This window comes from Charadrius vociferus, unplaced genomic scaffold, assembly GCF_000708025.1.
Source record: "Charadrius vociferus isolate BGI_N301 unplaced genomic scaffold, ASM70802v2 scaffold885, whole genome shotgun sequence".
In the NCBI taxonomy this organism is placed as follows: domain Eukaryota; kingdom Metazoa; phylum Chordata; class Aves; order Charadriiformes; family Charadriidae; genus Charadrius; species Charadrius vociferus.
Genome location: NW_009648594.1, coordinates 314,463 through 331,367, shown reverse-complemented (window position 1 = coordinate 331,367; position 16,905 = coordinate 314,463). Strand labels below are relative to the sequence as shown.

General features: G+C 40.3%; 1 protein-coding gene across 1 annotated transcript in view; it reads left to right on the top strand.

The window, feature by feature from the left end:
* SULF1 (sulfatase 1) overlaps positions 1–16,905 on the top strand; it is a 123,671-nt gene that overhangs the window by 77,733 nt on the left and 29,033 nt on the right. Inside the window, exons 9-14 of the mRNA XM_009886215.1 lie at positions 112–281; positions 11,323–11,473; positions 12,483–12,658; positions 13,215–13,343; positions 13,601–13,657; positions 14,665–14,794. Of these exons, the coding sequence (XP_009884517.1) occupies positions 112–281; positions 11,323–11,473; positions 12,483–12,658; positions 13,215–13,343; positions 13,601–13,657; positions 14,665–14,794 (813 nt within the window). The remainder of the gene's footprint in view (positions 1–111; positions 282–11,322; positions 11,474–12,482; positions 12,659–13,214; positions 13,344–13,600; positions 13,658–14,664; positions 14,795–16,905) is intronic.

The window sequence follows — 16,905 nt, the reverse complement described above, 5'->3', positions numbered from 1 at the left end:
CCTGATCTGAGCTTTAATGAGGACTTGAAAATAACATAATAACATGATAGTATGTGATCTAATTAATCATGCACTTTGTAACTTTTGCTTTGTGTTAATCGTATGTTCCAGGACTACTTCACAGACCTAATCACTAATGAGAGCATTAATTACTTCAGAATGTCTAAGAGGATATATCCCCATAGGCCCATAATGATGGTCATCAGCCACGCTGCGCCCCATGGCCCCGAGGATTCGGCACCGCAGTTCTCAGAGCTCTACCCCAACGCTTCACAGCATATGTAAGTCAAAATCACACCCTGCCAGACCCGCTCCTTCTATCTGCTTCTTGTGAGGTATTTGTTTATGGAGACTTTGTAGGGACAGAGAATTCAAATATAAGAAACTCAGAGTAAGCCATGAATGTTTGCTTGTTTCTTTTGCTGTGCTTGTTCCTTTCGGAGAGGAGAGTGACAGCTCTGACCATTATTAAAACAGAGAGAAGCTCTTTTCCTCCTGGGAAGTTGTGGGAGATTAAAAGGTCAGTATTTGGCTTTGTAAGGGCAGCTTCTTACAATACCCTGAAAATATGTAGACACAGGTCAGGATCTGTTGGAAAGATATTACTTCCTTCTTCTTCCTCTAAGATATGCGCTTCCTGGGCTCTGACTGACTGAATGCGTTGAGAGTAAAAACACCCTTTTGTAGCTTTTGAGTGCACCAGATTTGTTTATAGGCTAGATCCTGGCAGATTCCCAAAATAGCCTATTAGACTTCATTTTTAAATAACATGCTTAATCTTTTTCTGGTGATTACACTGTAATAAAAAAAAAGAACTCTTCATTTTGTTTCTAGAACTGAGGGCAACTCCAGGTAAAAATCTGAGGGTAGGCCTGGATTCCACATCTTGCTTTATACCTTGAATATTCTGGGTTCTTTTCCTCATAGTGAGGTGTTAGGGAATCTTTTGATTGCCCTTCTGTCTACCATAGGGATATGGACCCCTCTTTCCATTTGTGCTTAAACAATGTCTTTGCACCTCTTTCCACACAGAAAAAAAAGAACTTAATAAAATATTTTGCCTGGATTGTACATTGATTTGGCCTCTGAAAATGAGGAGTCATCAGCTTCATCACACAGCAGTAAAGCTCTTTGGTCTACAAATTGCCTTTTGGACACTATGCAGCAGCTCACATGCAGGGACATTTTTTGTAGTTACATCGACTAGTTTAAAATTGCAAGGAGTACCAGTTACTGCATAAACTGCATGCATAAACTGATCACTAGTTGGGGCCAGAAAGAAATTAGCTGTTCATGGCACATGGTTAAATATTAGTTTGTATTTTTTATCCTCTTATTGGCTGATACTTTCTAGATATGCTACTTTCTCTGAGCTTACATTCTTAACTGTATTTTTCTTATCCTGTATTCTCAATGATCCCACATTCATGACACTAGATGTTGCAAGTGGTGCAAACCGGTCAGCAATGTTTCATAGTTAGTTGGATATTCAGGGTAATTCCTACCTGTATACAGAATTGATGAGATTGATACTTTAGTTTGTAAATATTCACTTGAAATTGGTTCTCAAGTAATCATCATGAATAATTATTATCAACTTTTTATGTCCTAAAGGTAAAATAAGATACACATGAACTCACAGAACCTGTCATATTGCATTGTAAGAAAGATCTTTCTAACTCAGTATCCTGAATTATGTGCTCCCGTAGAAAACAGCAGGAAATATTTGGAGGGATGACCAAAAAACAAGAAAGATCCCTTTTCCTCATTTTTCCAGCTTCTGAAAATCACCAGTTAAGGTGAAGCATCCAGGCCACTGTGCCCCCTTCTCTTTGCATCAGTCTGCTCTCTTTTTGAACTGTGGTGGCAGCCCCACCATCCTGCGGCAACAAGTTCCACAGTGCCACTCCGTGTGTCAGGGACAAAGGACTCCTTTTTCTTTCCTTCTAAACCTGGAGCTTGCCTATGCCACCAGTGTCACAGAATCACAGAATGGTCAGGGTTGGAAGGGACCTCTGGAGATCATCTAGTCCAACCCCACCGCCAGAGCAGGGTCACCTACAGCAGGTTGCACAGGACAGCGTCCAGGTGGGTTCTGAATGTCTCCAGAGTGGGAGACTCCACAACCTCTCTGGACAGCCTGTCCCCTCTTCCCATTGTGGGAGGAATAATGAACAGTCACTACATCAAATTTAATGGACCTCTCCCATGTCTTCTTTCAATCACCCCTTTTCATAGCAAGGGAGTTATATCTATTTGTTCTTGCTCTGTTCAGCAGATTGCTTCCCGTTTAGTGGCACAGATTGCCTGGCCTCAGGCAAGCCATCCTGTCTGCTGGGGGACTATCCATCATACAGAAGGGTAGGATTCAAACTGTTTCCGCTTAGCTGTGGGGACAGTGTCTGGGAGAAAAGCACTGAATCATTGTATCTCACTCTACTTCTCCTCAGGCCAAAGCAACTCATTTTAGGCTCCATGCTCACTGTCTTCTGACAAAGGAGTGCTTGTAGGAACTTGCATTGGTTTATCATTGTCCTGACACTTTCTACCGCTTGGTGTTTTCAGCCTACTTGTTTTCTAGCTTGTGCTGCTGGAACTAATGGATTTAGTTAGTCTCCAAAATCTTAACTGCCTCTCTACCTTACACAGGTTGCATGTCACCTGCAAAGATCAACCGATGATCCTAGTTGTCTATTTGCAGGCTTAGTTTCATCTGAGTACTTGTATAAATTAATTTTTATTTTACGTGGATTCGTGGGGTCTAAATACCTTGCTCTGCTAGGTTACTTGTGAAGTAGCCCAGAATATGAGACTCAGCTGTGCTGCTTCTTGTCTTCTGGTGTTGTTGATTTCTTGGCAACCTTCTTGCAAAGATTTTTTTCTCTAGTGACCTCAACAAATCCTTGCTGGGTTGTTTTGTGTTTCTTATTGCACTGACTGACTGTGTGTGTTAGAGTTCAGTCTGCAGACTAAGAAATGAGACAAACTGAAGATAAACTGCCAATTTGGGTGGCTGAAGCCTCCAAATAACTGATCTCTCTAGCAAAAAATATTAGCAATGCTCTTTAAAAGATATAAGACGTTCAGTTCTCACAGAAATATTTGGTGCTCCCTGTGAAAACAGCACAAGAACAATAAAATCCCTCCTGCCAAGGTTTGTGTAATTTGAACGTTTAACCCTTAGGTTTTCTTCCTTGGTGGTCAAGCAGCATTTGAATCTCTTTTTTTCTGACCTTGGGTGACAGCCATCTGACCTTGGATTTTGTTTTTAAAAATGTAGTTGCTATATCATGTTACTGTAACGCCTACCTCCAACAAAGAAGGGAAACCAGGTCAAAAGCTGCTTGCTGGCTTTACAAACTGAGATGGAAGGTTATACCTACAAACCAAGGATTAAGATAGCCTGTCAACCACATGTGGGGGGAAGTTTTGCTTAAAAGGACAGTAGCTGAAGCAGGCCTTTAAACTATGTGACGTTTCTTTGCTGGTAAAGTGCCTATCATTTGACTGAAATACTGCCTTTATACATTTTTTAAAAATACAAACCAGAAGTTTGTTCAGAAGTTTTCCTCTTGCATGTATGCAGAGGGAAGCAGCTACGGCAGGAAATACTCCAGTTCAGGGAGAGTTCTGCTCTCAAATGTGGGCGTCTGTTGGTCTCATTTCCCCACTTAACAACATGGAAAGAAGAAAAACAAATTAATGCAGCAGCAAAGTCCATAAGATTTATGAAAAACCCATCAAAACCAAAAGGGAAAGGAAGAATTACATACCATCGTTACCTTACAGTCCTGTCCTCCTCAGCACAAAGAGCCTGCTGGAGTGGCATGAGCAGTCTTAGAAGGACAAGAAAGGTAATGATGTGTACATTGTTTCATCATTAATTTTAAGTGAACCTTGTTAATTCTCATTAGTTCTAATTTAACAGACTATATTATACTGGAATCAGCAGACATTCTCTATTGTTTTTAAGCATCCATTCTCCCTCCCACTCTCCCATCTCTCCTTTCCTTAAAAGATGTCCCATTTCTGACACCTAAAAATATTTCTGAAAGTTTATGCTGGCTGCTATGTCCATAATGAGTGATATATTTTCTGAAAATAAAACATACTAATACAAGTCCTTTAGCTATGCCCAGAAGTTATATCTGTGGAAGAAAATGGGACTGGAGAAGATGTACTAGATGAAAGCAATACACAGACTTTTGCTGTGGTAATGAACATCTTCTATTGGGTAGTGGGATTGGTAGATCTTTGGTAATGCTGTTGTTACATATGAAGTTATGACACAAAAGATGGCTCTCAGGGTGTCCCTGGCAGCTGTTACAGGGGAATCTTGTTCCATCAGACAGCTGAGCACGAAAGCTCTGACTCAAAGGATGCTCTAATGAAAGCCTGAATTCTCAGTTATGCTCAGGGCCTCTGGCACTTTAACTTCCCTTTACCTTCCACTGAGAACCGGTCCTAGGGGAAATGTGAATCAGACCTAAGCTGTTTATAAGCTGTGAAGTAAACAAACATTAGAAGCAAAAATCTGCGGGAGGCAGGTTTACTGAAGAATGTAAAAAATGGAAATCTGAAACACTGCTGACTGTGCTGAGTTAAAGATCCTTGGGCTGGCAGGAGGACTGACAACCAGATTTTATGGTTACCTGGAAGCAATCCTATTGCCAGGCTAAATACCTTAGGAGGGTTAGCTAGAAATGGAATCTGGGAAGAGATTGGAAAGCTTCCCAAGGTAATGTGAGAAAAGGTAGATGGCATGAAAGGCAGAGCTTTAAATTTCAATGTATAGATAGCATGAAATATGCTGTCTGACCAGGTCTGGCAGTAGCAGTGTGTTTGCAGTAGCAAAGCATGAAGAGCAATGCTGTTGTGCCTCCAAAACCCCAGAACAGTCTGAACTGTGAATCTGGGACATGAGATAGCTGGATTCAGGGTGCTTTCTAGTCACTGAAGCTCAGTCTCGAACATCTGCCAGTTACACAGGTATTTCTTGTAATATGGACACTTACCCATTAGAGCAGGATCACACATTTGCATCAGTAATAAATCTTGACATGTCAGTGTGCCTTGTCACGGCTGGCCTGAGGCCCACTTGGACTCCTGACTTAGAGATAAATGATCAAAATCATCCCACACGTCGTTGCAAGTGCGACTTTAAATGGGACTAGAAGAAATAGTGTGATATAGAAATGAACCTAGAGATAAATGATCAAAATCATCCCACACGTCGTTGCAACTGCGACTTTAAATGGGACTAGAAGAAATAGTGTGATATAGAAATGCAGTAAGATTCTAGTTACCCAATTAACTCCTGCAGCAGCGACAAATCATTTTCCCTAAAATAAAAAGGTGCTATATTTAGCGAGTAACAACTTTTTTTTCTTCTTTATTCCAAAATACAGCAGTTGTGTTACACTTCAGGAGTGAAACTTTCATACTTACACCCCCAGATATATAAATATCCCTGGGTTTAAAAGATTCCCCTTTCAAAAGACAGTGAAAGTAGACCCAGAATGCTGAAATTCAACTTCACATTAATACTGACCATGCCACTGGTCATGTTTTTTTGACTTTTAGTTTTGCCCAGACCCAAGGCTTCTTGCTTTCCAAGAACAGTGTCTAAACCTGGAAGTCTGCTTTCCCTGGAAACAAATGATTTGCTTCTCCTGTTTATTTACTCTTTTTTTTTGAAGAAACATGACCACTTGGGCAATGTTTGCTAATCATATTTCAAAGAATAATACAGGTGTTAATTTTATAAAGAAGCTGTTCGTTTTTCATAATGAGTTTTACCATAGGTATTATTTTAAAATGTTGCAGACTTTTATTTTTATGAAAATAAAATGTTGCTGGGGTGTATAAGTACTGTATTATTTTTACTAACTGGAGGACTCCCAATTCAAACAGAAGATTAGCCAAACACTTTTGGGATAAAAAGGCCCAAGAACTCTATGGAATTATTCACAATCAACATTTTTAGGCAGTATTTTTGTGAACATAATTTTCTTTTGTTGGACAAAACCAGGAGGGAATTAGGAGATTGTAAATAGAGGCAAACAGATTTTTAGTATGAGAAATTGAACAAATGTTTGTAAACGTGCTTGTTCTTTCCATGTTAACCCATCTGAAACGGAAATGTATATATTTAGATCAAACCTTTAGAAAACAAATGTTAATTTAAAGTTGCACTGATTTCTGGGAGCTCTTAAAACATGCTGTGCTCTGCTTTATTTCTTTTCCACACAGATACCACAACTGTGTAAACAGCATTGGCCAAGCTGAATCTCCCATTCCTTTCTTAACCTGTAAAGTATCTTTTTGTAATAATGATTTGCAGAAGGGCTTTATTCCATTTGTTTCATTGAATATCACACAAAAACTGGTTCAGTTACTAGTAGAAGACAGTGGAATTAATTTCTGAATGATTTGCTGTTTGAGGACCCCGTTTCAGTAGGTCCTCAAGTACAAGCATCCATTGGTTTGGGTTGCTGTTTTTTTTTATTTCTTGTCTAACTTAATTATCGTGGTACCTTAGAAGCCAAATAAGATGCATTCACTATTTTAAACTTCAAATTTAAATATACAAATATAGTAAATATGTTGTCAGTAAGAATAATTAAAATGTGTGATATGAAATGCTGATTGTTCATGTAACCAAAAGTTATTGAGGACTTTTTTGGATTCAGGGTACAGACCTGAATGCTAATATAATTCCTTTCCTCTCAACATAACTTTACATATCTATTTGAACCAATGCTTATAGATAAATAAATGATAGATTTCATGATGAATCTTTCTTCAAAGAGAAAAGTGTACTAGTGCTTATAGATATTTACTCCTTCCATAACCTATAGAACACTTTGTTATCAGCAGTGTGGGCTTTCCTGCTGCAGTCTCACAGGTGGTAAATAGACAGTGAATGCAATTTCCATGATGGAGCATGAACAAAACAATGCACATTGATGCAACAACATTAAGTGCTAACAGAACTCATACCACACAAGTCATCCTGTTCCTGAGGAAGCTGTAATCTAACGCTAGAGAAGGCTAGAAAACTGGGTTTTGCAAATGTACACATAAAATGGGATCATTTCTCCATAAATTTATTCATATAGGTGAATTATTACAAAATCTCACAGTGAATTATTTTTCTCATTCTGACAATGCTTTTGTGTGAAAGTACCTGACTGGGTTCAGCATTTGTTATTGTTAAGCATTTGGGACTTTTTTTTAGTTAAACTGGGGGTATCGATTTGAAATTTTATGAACCCGACATCTTCCAGTGTCCAGCCCAGTGCCAGAACAGACCTGTCACAGACTGCCAAGAAACCTCTGCATAGGAAGTTCTGGACAGTATGTGCTGGACAAATGTAAGCAAGCAACTGAGCGATCCAGATTTGCCCAAGCTAATATAGCCTACAAGAATATCAAATACTATACCTTTTTAGAGGAGTAATCATTTGCTCCCTCAATCCTTACCGTCTCCACAGATTTAATATTCATATAGTATGTCGCTGGTCATTTTAGAACTAACGTACATGAAAGGGAGCACGTTTTCATGTTATCTATTTTTGTAACATGTAAAATGAACTCTCAGTCAGTCTCTAGGCACACATTCAGAGGTTTAAGTGCTTTACTATTTGCCGATCAACTATCAAGAATGACCTTGAAATCAGAAACTGCTCCTTACTGTACTCTGGGGCAGCATCTGAGCTGTTCAGGGGCAGCCCAGCAAAGAACAATGGGCAGGTCAGCAGTAGCTTCTTGCCAGACTTTGGACAACCTGAAAATAATGAGGTACCTGGCACTGTCTGCTGATCATGGACCGATGAATGTGCTCAAGACAAGATAGCCTCCATGACTGAGAAAAGGCAATAGAAAACACAGTACATTTCTTTGATCTGATATTCCCAGTGCTAAGAAGAATCAAGGAAACGTAGATGGCTGTGTTACATTTCAGAAGTACTTGTCAATAGAGTGCAAAGCTGTTCCCAAAAATGGAAGAATAGAAACAGTGACAGACTGAGCCATGATGACTTTCAAGGGCTTACACCAGCTGAGCATTTAGTTTGTATCTCATATCAACATTTAGTTGATATCTCCTACTGCTTCAAGAAAAAAACATTGTGATAAACAGTTATCACTGACAGGGAGGAGGTCTGTCTACTTGGAAAGGTTTTCAGAAATTGGCAATATTCTCCCCAGAATTCCCCTCTGTTGTATTTGTTTGGGGATTTTTTACCCCAAAAAAAGGTAGACACATCTGAGGGCAATGTCAGGTCACCTATCACCTATGTGCCTGGCAAGCAGTGCTGTTCTGGTGGATTTCTGCAAGGTACAACAACAAGGGCTACGCAAGGAACACAGACAAACTGTGGGGTTTGTCGATTCCTTTCTGTCTCTTCCCTAGTAGTCTTTCTCCTCCACTTTGCACCCCCGTTTCACATTTCTCCATCAGCCACTGGCACTGGATATTTCACAGAAGGTCCTGTTCCTTGAATTGTCTGGAAGGAAAATTCTGCTCGCTCTCTGCCTACTGCATTTCTCGCCTAGAAAATTCAAAACGCACTTAGAAAGTGTCTGTGAAAGGTTTTAACCGCCCTGCTAAACCCTTGAGTGCTGCTTTTAAAGACTATCCATTATGTGGAGGAGGCTTCTGACAATGGCCTGGGAACACGAGACCTGAGCCTGCTTCGGCAGCTGGCTCTCCTTCCTGGCACAGCGGCAGGCTGTCACGGCACTGCCGGCTGAGCACGGCTCACAGCCACCTCATCCTTCCATGGTGGGGGCACTCAGGAGTCTGCTGAAAAAGAAAGCAGGGTTTTGCTGCAAAATTCTGATTAATCAAAACCAAATTCTTTCATGGGAAAACATCTCATTTGACCAACTCCCAAAGAAACAGGAAAGTTTGCGCTGGAAGTATCCTTCCTTTCTGTCGATGTGCCTCACACCTGATAAGTGACCAAAAATCTAAGGCTTGCTTCTTCAAGGTCTAGGGCTCCATCAGTCCATCTGCTAGGGCCGCTGGCTAGCCAACAACCTAGAAAACTGTGCCCCTGAGCTCAGTTTCATTAATTTTGTGGTAACATAAGCATTCCTTTAAAAAATCAGACTTCTACCATGGGAAAAATTCTGACTTTTCAACCTGCAATAAAAGAATTTCCAGCAGAAAAGGAATTTCACTTTGTGCTTGTCTTTGTCAACCTTTCCATACTTCTTAGGAAGGAAGTGCTCAAGGAAATGTTCACAAATCCTGTGACACCACTGTTTCACTTCTGTTTTACCTTGATGCTAATTGTTAAGTAGGTTAGTCAAAATGAGCTGTATATGCTAGAGACACATGTATACGTCTCAAACTCTACTAAATACTCAAAAATAATCTCCAGTGTGGGCCCCATTAATTTATTGCACTTGACTATCAGTTTATTACGTTACACATTCAGCCAATTTTTATCCTGAGAATATATAGCTATAGGTTTTCTGCACTATAGCTGATACAGTAAAATCAACTCTTTCAGTAAAATCAACTGCTTCCACCATTCTGTGATCACATACAACCGTGTCAAGAAAAAGAAAAGCAAAATGAAGGACTGGTCAAAGGTGTGACTTTAAGTTATCAGTATACAGTGTTCTGATATTGTTCAGTGCTACCTCTTACAAAAAGACAACTACACACAAACATTTCTGTGGGGAAAACGTACCTTTGGGTAATGCACATATTAAAATTATCAGCATCTAAACAGTAAATTTATATTGAATTGGATTTTGGTTATAAACTGAAAAAAAGAACCATAGGAATCAAATAATCCCAATCACACAACAGCATTCTTTCATTTTCTATTTACATTTATTTTTCAAAGGTAATGCTGTAATACATGTATCATGTACTGCAGTGCATTAGAAATGGGGAAAAAATGAAAACACAAAGAACATCAAAATGGCAAAGCGTAGGTTCTCAAAGCTTAGATTCTGCAAATGTTAGAGAAACAAAGTGGTCATATGTACACGAAACTGTTCCGGGACATGGATTTTGTTTGGTTTCTTTTCACTTTTTAGTTGTCATATATGCTAGGTATAAAAACAGGATCGATGGAAAGCTTTTGTACTGTGAATATCTGTACAGCAAATTTACTTGGCATATTTTTTTCAGTGCCTTTTCTTCAGAGGTGATATATCTGTGAATGTATTCTTGTTTCTTATATGATATCCTTCAAAAATTCACTGGCTGTGGATAGAAAACCCCTCTTAAATCTCTCTTTTGTTTGTGCGAACTCCTAAAGCATCATTCTTTGCTTCAGTAGGACTCTGTGCCATACTTCTTCTTAGTACTAGTATTAATAGCAGTATTAGTTCAATATTGTTGTCATAGTTCATGTCGTGCTGTTAACGCACTATGTTTTGTATTCACATTAAAAAAAAAATCAACTGGATTTAGTGTATGAATAAATGTTGTTTTGGTATGGGCAGAATTTGCACATCTACTACATCACCGGGCATCACTGGGACATAGCTCAGGTGAAGGCCAAGGGCGATGATGGAGACACGGCGTGGTGGGTCTGGAGTCAGCAGCGCTGGTTGTAGCACTTTCTCAGCTCTCTCCTTCAAGGCCACAGCATGGCTTCATATCAGAGCTGACCCTGCGCCCGGGCAGCCAGCCCCGGGGAGGATTGGACTCAGGGTCCTGGCAATGCCTGCACTTGTCTTTGGTGATGGGGAGGGGAAAAAGGTCAGTGCTTTCCCTCTTTGGGGCATCTTGAAAACCGGTAACACCGGTGTTACCTTTCTTGCCTTAGTACTGACTACTGAATTTCTTTATTCCACAGGAAAATATCTTTCTTGTGAGTTTCATTGGACTTGTGCTAATATAAAGGCAATTTCCCCACTGGAAGCATCAAGGCAATGTACATTGATACTAAGGGGAAGTAGTCATCTTTGATCTCTGACTTTCTTCATTTTTGTACTTGTTTTTGTGGGATGCATCATTCAGATGAGCACTTTTAATGATTACAGATTCTTTCGAGAAATAGGTTTTGGTGTATCCCAGATATTAACGTGGATCTGGTAGCCGTATTTGACCGTGAAAGAAAGTTCAGAAAGCAAGCGGCTAAAAAAATGTTGAGGAAGTAATGTAGGAACTAATGAAGCTTGGAAGCCACTGAAGTGATGTTTGTGATATTTTTACATTAGAAATACCAGCTACTACATGGAATATGGGATTTAACTGTTTGTTGGCTATTCCTGTGCTAGAGGAGTTCCCACCTTCCTCTGATGCCTGTGATGATGCACAACTTTTGAGACCCTTTCTTTTCCTCCCAGCACTCCCAGCTATAACTACGCACCAAACATGGATAAGCACTGGATCATGCAGTACACGGGGCCCATGCTGCCTATCCACATGGAGTTTACAAACGTCTTGCAGCGCAAAAGACTTCAGACCCTGATGTCAGTTGATGACTCTATCGAAAGAGTGAGTTCAAGAAACTACTGTGAATACAGTCTTATTAGTCGATTACAAAATTAAATTAATTCTTTCTTTATCTTCAGCAACCACAGCCTGGGGAAAACCCATGGGCTACAAAGAATTACTCCACATATCCTCAGTAGAAATGAATTCTGTTTGTGTTGTCTGCAACATGGTGCCAAGCTGCTCACTCACTTCTTTCAATTGCTGGGTGAATCTACTGATGATTTTTTAAAAGGAAAAAGTCACCAGGCCTAATATAAAGCCTGGTATTAACAGAAGATGCATCACCTGCATGTGCACATGGATAGACACAGGTGTACACATGACAACTTCTATTCATTTCACACACTCCTTTCACAGTTCATCCTTCAGCTGAAATCTGGGAATTGGCAAATCACAGCAACTCAGGTGTCAGTCTGCTAGTGTTTGCAGAAGTTAGGCGATGCAGTGTACAGCTAATTATAGGTAACGTGATACATGAACTATTAGGTGTACTTTGCATGACTTTTTGTTCAAAAATCAAGCACCATGACCAAAGATCTTCCCCCAGAGAGTTTTCTTTAAACTTTAATAAAAATTTACAGCCTTTTCCCAAGCCCACAACTGTAAGGAATGAGAAAGTTGTAGACTAACACAGTAAATCAAATCTGAGTACCATTTACTCTAAAGCTGTAGCAGACTTTTTCCCAAGCTGTGTTTGAGTACACAATGACTTTTGGATGTACTAATGCAACTGTATTAGTAGTAACATATTTTGCTATTTTAATTTTCTGTACCTGTTTAATTTTCCCCTCTGTGAAATGTGAAGTTGAACTTATAAGTTGAATCTTTTAACAACACAGTAAAGATGAGATGTAAAAACGTCCATCCGCAGAATGCCTCTTTCAACATCATCATCAATGTCATGTTTGGTTCTGTGTATTTAAGGGAGTAAAATGATGGTTATACATGATTATGGACAAAACATGTTTTACTACATTTAATTCAGGGTTTTTCCTACGCTGTGTTGCAGTTATACCAAATGCTTGCAGAGATGGGAGAACTGGAGAATACCTACATTATTTACACTGCTGACCATGGTTACCACATCGGGCAGTTCGGACTGGTCAAGGGGAAGTCAATGCCGTATGACTTTGATATTCGAGTTCCTTTCTTTATTCGTGGTCCAAGTGTAGAGCCGGGATCAGTGTACGTTCTCTTATGTCTCTAGCACAGCTGTTGAACCTAATGTAAAATGTTTCTACGAGCACGTAATTATCACTCTGTCCAGTTTCATTTCATAAAGGATGTCCTAGTATTGTAGAGCAATGAGTCTTATAAAGAAGCACATCTTTCATTTTGCATATTATTAATAAGTTATAATGCAAACAAGAAAGTTGCATAATGTGTAGTCCTGTAGGGTTAGGCCGTGGGTTTTGCTTTTAAAAAGTAGGTGCTCATCTTTACTGCGCACCTTCTGGTTTAGAAGAACGGATGGTGTCATGCCATGTCTTATCAGGAGATAAGAGTAGTGGCTACTGCACCTCCTTGTTTTATTGTGCTCACCTTTTTCTTTAGTCTGCAGTACTGACCTGTCATTGTCAGAATTGTAGCCTTCAAAGGGAATTTTGTAAACTTAGCACTTCTGTCGAGCTTTACATCTTCAAAGCCCTGATAAACATTAATTACCATTCTATTTCCAAGAGAATGTGAAGACTTATATATTGAACACATGACAACTATGACCTTTTCTGTTGATTTGCAGAGTGCCTCAGATAGTTCTCAATATTGATCTCGCTCCAACAATCCTGGATATAGCAGGACTAGATACGCCTCCAGATATGGATGGCAAATCTGTCCTAAAGCTTCTGGACTTAGAGAGACCAGGAAACAGGTGGGTCCTAGCATTTTTTTAGCCAATTCAGAAGCAAACACCTAAGTAAATCAACAACTGAGTGGCAAAAGGTTCTGTGAAAATGAGCTGTGTCATGCCAATCACCATAGCACTCACATTTGAAGAGTCTCTTAAATAGCACATCTATAAAATTGCAGGTATATATAAGCGGAGAGGTGTTTCTTAAAAAATAAATTGTTAACACTAGCCGTGTTATACATAGGTGCCAACAGTAAATATTATTGTTCTGCTTTCAGGTTTCGAACAAACAAGAAGACCAAAATTTGGCGTGACACATTTCTGGTGGAAAGAGGGTAATTATTAGGGGTGAGAGAGTTTTGGGAGAGCCTGCCTGCTGGGAACACCCTCTTGTACCTGCTTTCTTTCCTTCTCCCTCTTCTTCCTTTTTATGGTCAGCGAAGTAGTAAATTTTGCAAGCAAACTTACAGGCCTGACTTGTTTCCTAGTTTCCCACCACTGGCTTTGCAAGCTGCTGTGCTCCCAAATCCCTACCTCTGAAGAAATTTGAAAGCATGCTTTTCTGGCCAATCTCCCAGCCTGTACCTCCTCTTTCTCTAACATTGTTCTTATCGCCACTTAGGTCATCATCAGACTCATTTTCTTTCCAAATCTCTGTTTCAAATTCAGCTGTGCAGAATCCTCTTATCAACTGATTTTGGTATTTTCCATCACATATTGGAAGCGTTCTTTATTTTTGTTCTAGCTAAGCGAAGACTTATGTGTAAATGAGATTTATGGCTATAACTACTCTTCTTTTCACTGATACCTCTTTACACCCTCTCACCTTGCCAAATACTGCTGTGAAAATATTCTCTGAGTAAAAATTTTACAGCAATTTCCTTGCGGCACTTTATGGCTTTACAGATCGTGGAAATCTTATGGGATGTAGTACAAAACAGTGCATATAAGGCACACTGTTATATATAAGATATAGCCAAGCTAGTGCTGAATGAGTGTGGAAGGCCTTTAGTCTCTTCAGCTGGGCTGTTCAGCCAAGCGAGTACTGCTTCAGTGTGTTTTGCGTTGTGAAAGAACAGACATTTATGTATGAATGGTGCTGAATTGTATCAGTTAGACATATTTCAGCAGCCTTTATTTCTCTTTGGGTAATTTCCAGCAAATCACCTGTGCCTTTATTTCACTACATGACCTACACTGAAGGTCAGTAACAGAAGTGTGGGGAGTTTTTTTCCCTGAGAAGACATTAAACCTTCAAGTAGCTTTGCTTTTCCAGTTAAATTCATCATCTCCAGAGTTTAGAAGAATGTATCTAAAATATTCAACTTTATTGTTTTTAAAGCAAATTTCTACGCAAGAAGGAAGAACCCAACAAAAACACTCAGCAGTCTAACCAGCTACCAAAATATGAGAGAGTTAAAGAATTATGCCAACAAGCAAGGTACCAGACAGCCTGTGAACAACCAGGACAGGTAAGCCACAAACAACTGCAGCCTTCTCTGCGACACAGGGAAATACATATTATTCACTATAGGTTAAGAGAATTTGGAGAATATGGCGTTTGGAAGATAGTTAGATGTCCTTTATTCTGAATATCTTCAGAGCCAAGAAAACCAGACACAAATTGTTCTAAGCAACGGTCCAATTTAGGGTGTTGGAGGGCTGGTCCTTATTTTGCTGTCTCAGTACAGGGCTTATGGTAAAACACCCATGCTCAAATATAACATTAGATGACTACTTTTTCTTTGACGCAGTGTATTGCTAAATATGCAAGGTAATTCAATGATAATTATGAATAAGGGAGAGAACATTTTTGAGCAGTGAAAACTTGTACTCACTGGGCCAGTTCAGAATTGCTGAAGCAAACTGGTGAGTCCTATGCTTACACGTCATTTCATTTGCTGGGATGAACAACTGGACAAAACACTTGTTAATCATCATCCGTCATTGTTTATTGAAACACCTTTAATAGAAGGGTCCCCTTGCTTGGAAACACTTGCTGTTTAAGGTCACTGTAAGGAATCAGACAGTCATACCTGTGCCCAAGCATTACTTTTTCTTCACGTAGCCTTAATGATTTCAGTATAAAGCCTGATTGATATGAAGGTCTAATTGCCTGCTCACAAAACCAGAAGTTACTGCACCCCTAACTAGTATGCTTACACCTGCAGCTCTGTAGTGCATATACAGGGAGGGAGCTAAACTAAGAAAAAATGAGTCTGCCCCAAATTCTTTTCAGTCCATCCTGGATTAATGCTATACCTGTGGTAACATATGAAGTTGAATTTACTGGGAAGATGTGGAAGGGAGCTGTATGCCTTCCCACCCACACCACCTCCGACCAGGCCCATGCTGGGGGCCCCAGGCAGCGGTTCGCACCCTCCCTGCCCTCCTCCCCCTCCATCCCCATCCCCACACACCTCCCCGGAGGAGTGTGAGACGATTTCTCCCAGGCAGACGCTTATGCCTTTCCCTCAGATGTTTGCTCAGACCGCCGCAGCCAGCCGTAGGCCTGGCGCTGAAATATTGGTAGGCTGTTTTGAACAGGAGCATAAAGCCTCACTGTGCTCCCCTTCCACCTCCAGCCACCCACGGTGCTTCACCCAGGGCAGGTAGAGCTCTGCACAACAAACCGGAGGGCACTGGGGAGATCTTGCTCACTTAAAGAAATGCTCCATCCCTGCCTTTCCCCTTCTCGTTCATTACAGCATAGTGTTACTGTAAATCTCGGTTAATCCCAGATTGGACTGGAATATGTTTTGGCTGGCACATCCTCGGTCAGGTCCTCTGCCACAGCTCTCACCTCACACATGCTCCTCAAACATGGCTACTTTTGAAGGGGTATACACAATATCACAGTCTCAGCCAAGAGCAAAGTTTTCAGGAGTTCAAACACTGCCATAGCAAACAGAGATTAAATTTTAAAAACTCAACATTTTTATAAAAACTACAGGAGATCAATGGAGTCATTTAGACTGTTAGATGCTAAAATGTTTAGTTTTAAAATACCAAAATATTTTCTTTGCAATTATTTCTTATATTTATTACCTCTTATGCCAAAATCCAGGCTTGGAATAGCTTTACTTTTTCACATGTGAATAGAAAAGGTTAAGTGTCCTGACCAGATATCACACCTGAAGCAGTAGGAAACACTGCTTACAGCCATGTTCCCAGCCCACTGCGGTAGACTTGCCTTTCCATCCCAGATTGGTGAATCCCGGTTGATCTGAGGGTGGAGGGAGAAGGCCTTGAGTCAGCAAGGAGCTTATGAGAGCAATGGTGTTTGATAGCAGCTCTCCCACTTGTGATCCCTCGTCGAGGTCCTTCAAATGCAGAAGATAGGATGACCCCAGAGAGCCCAGCAGCCAGCCCTCACGGCTGAGTGGAGGACAGGGATGAACTGACCATTTTAAGACCAATTTTCAGACCTAGCCATCGGTGTATATAAATTATTTTCTTAAGCAGAAACCAGACTTATCCCTGATACTTCTAAGATCCTGAAGGCTTCTTGCAGGGATGCCTTTTTAACCCCCCTGTAATGTTTACAGAAATGAGGGGGAGAGAGGTAAAAGAAAGCATCTGT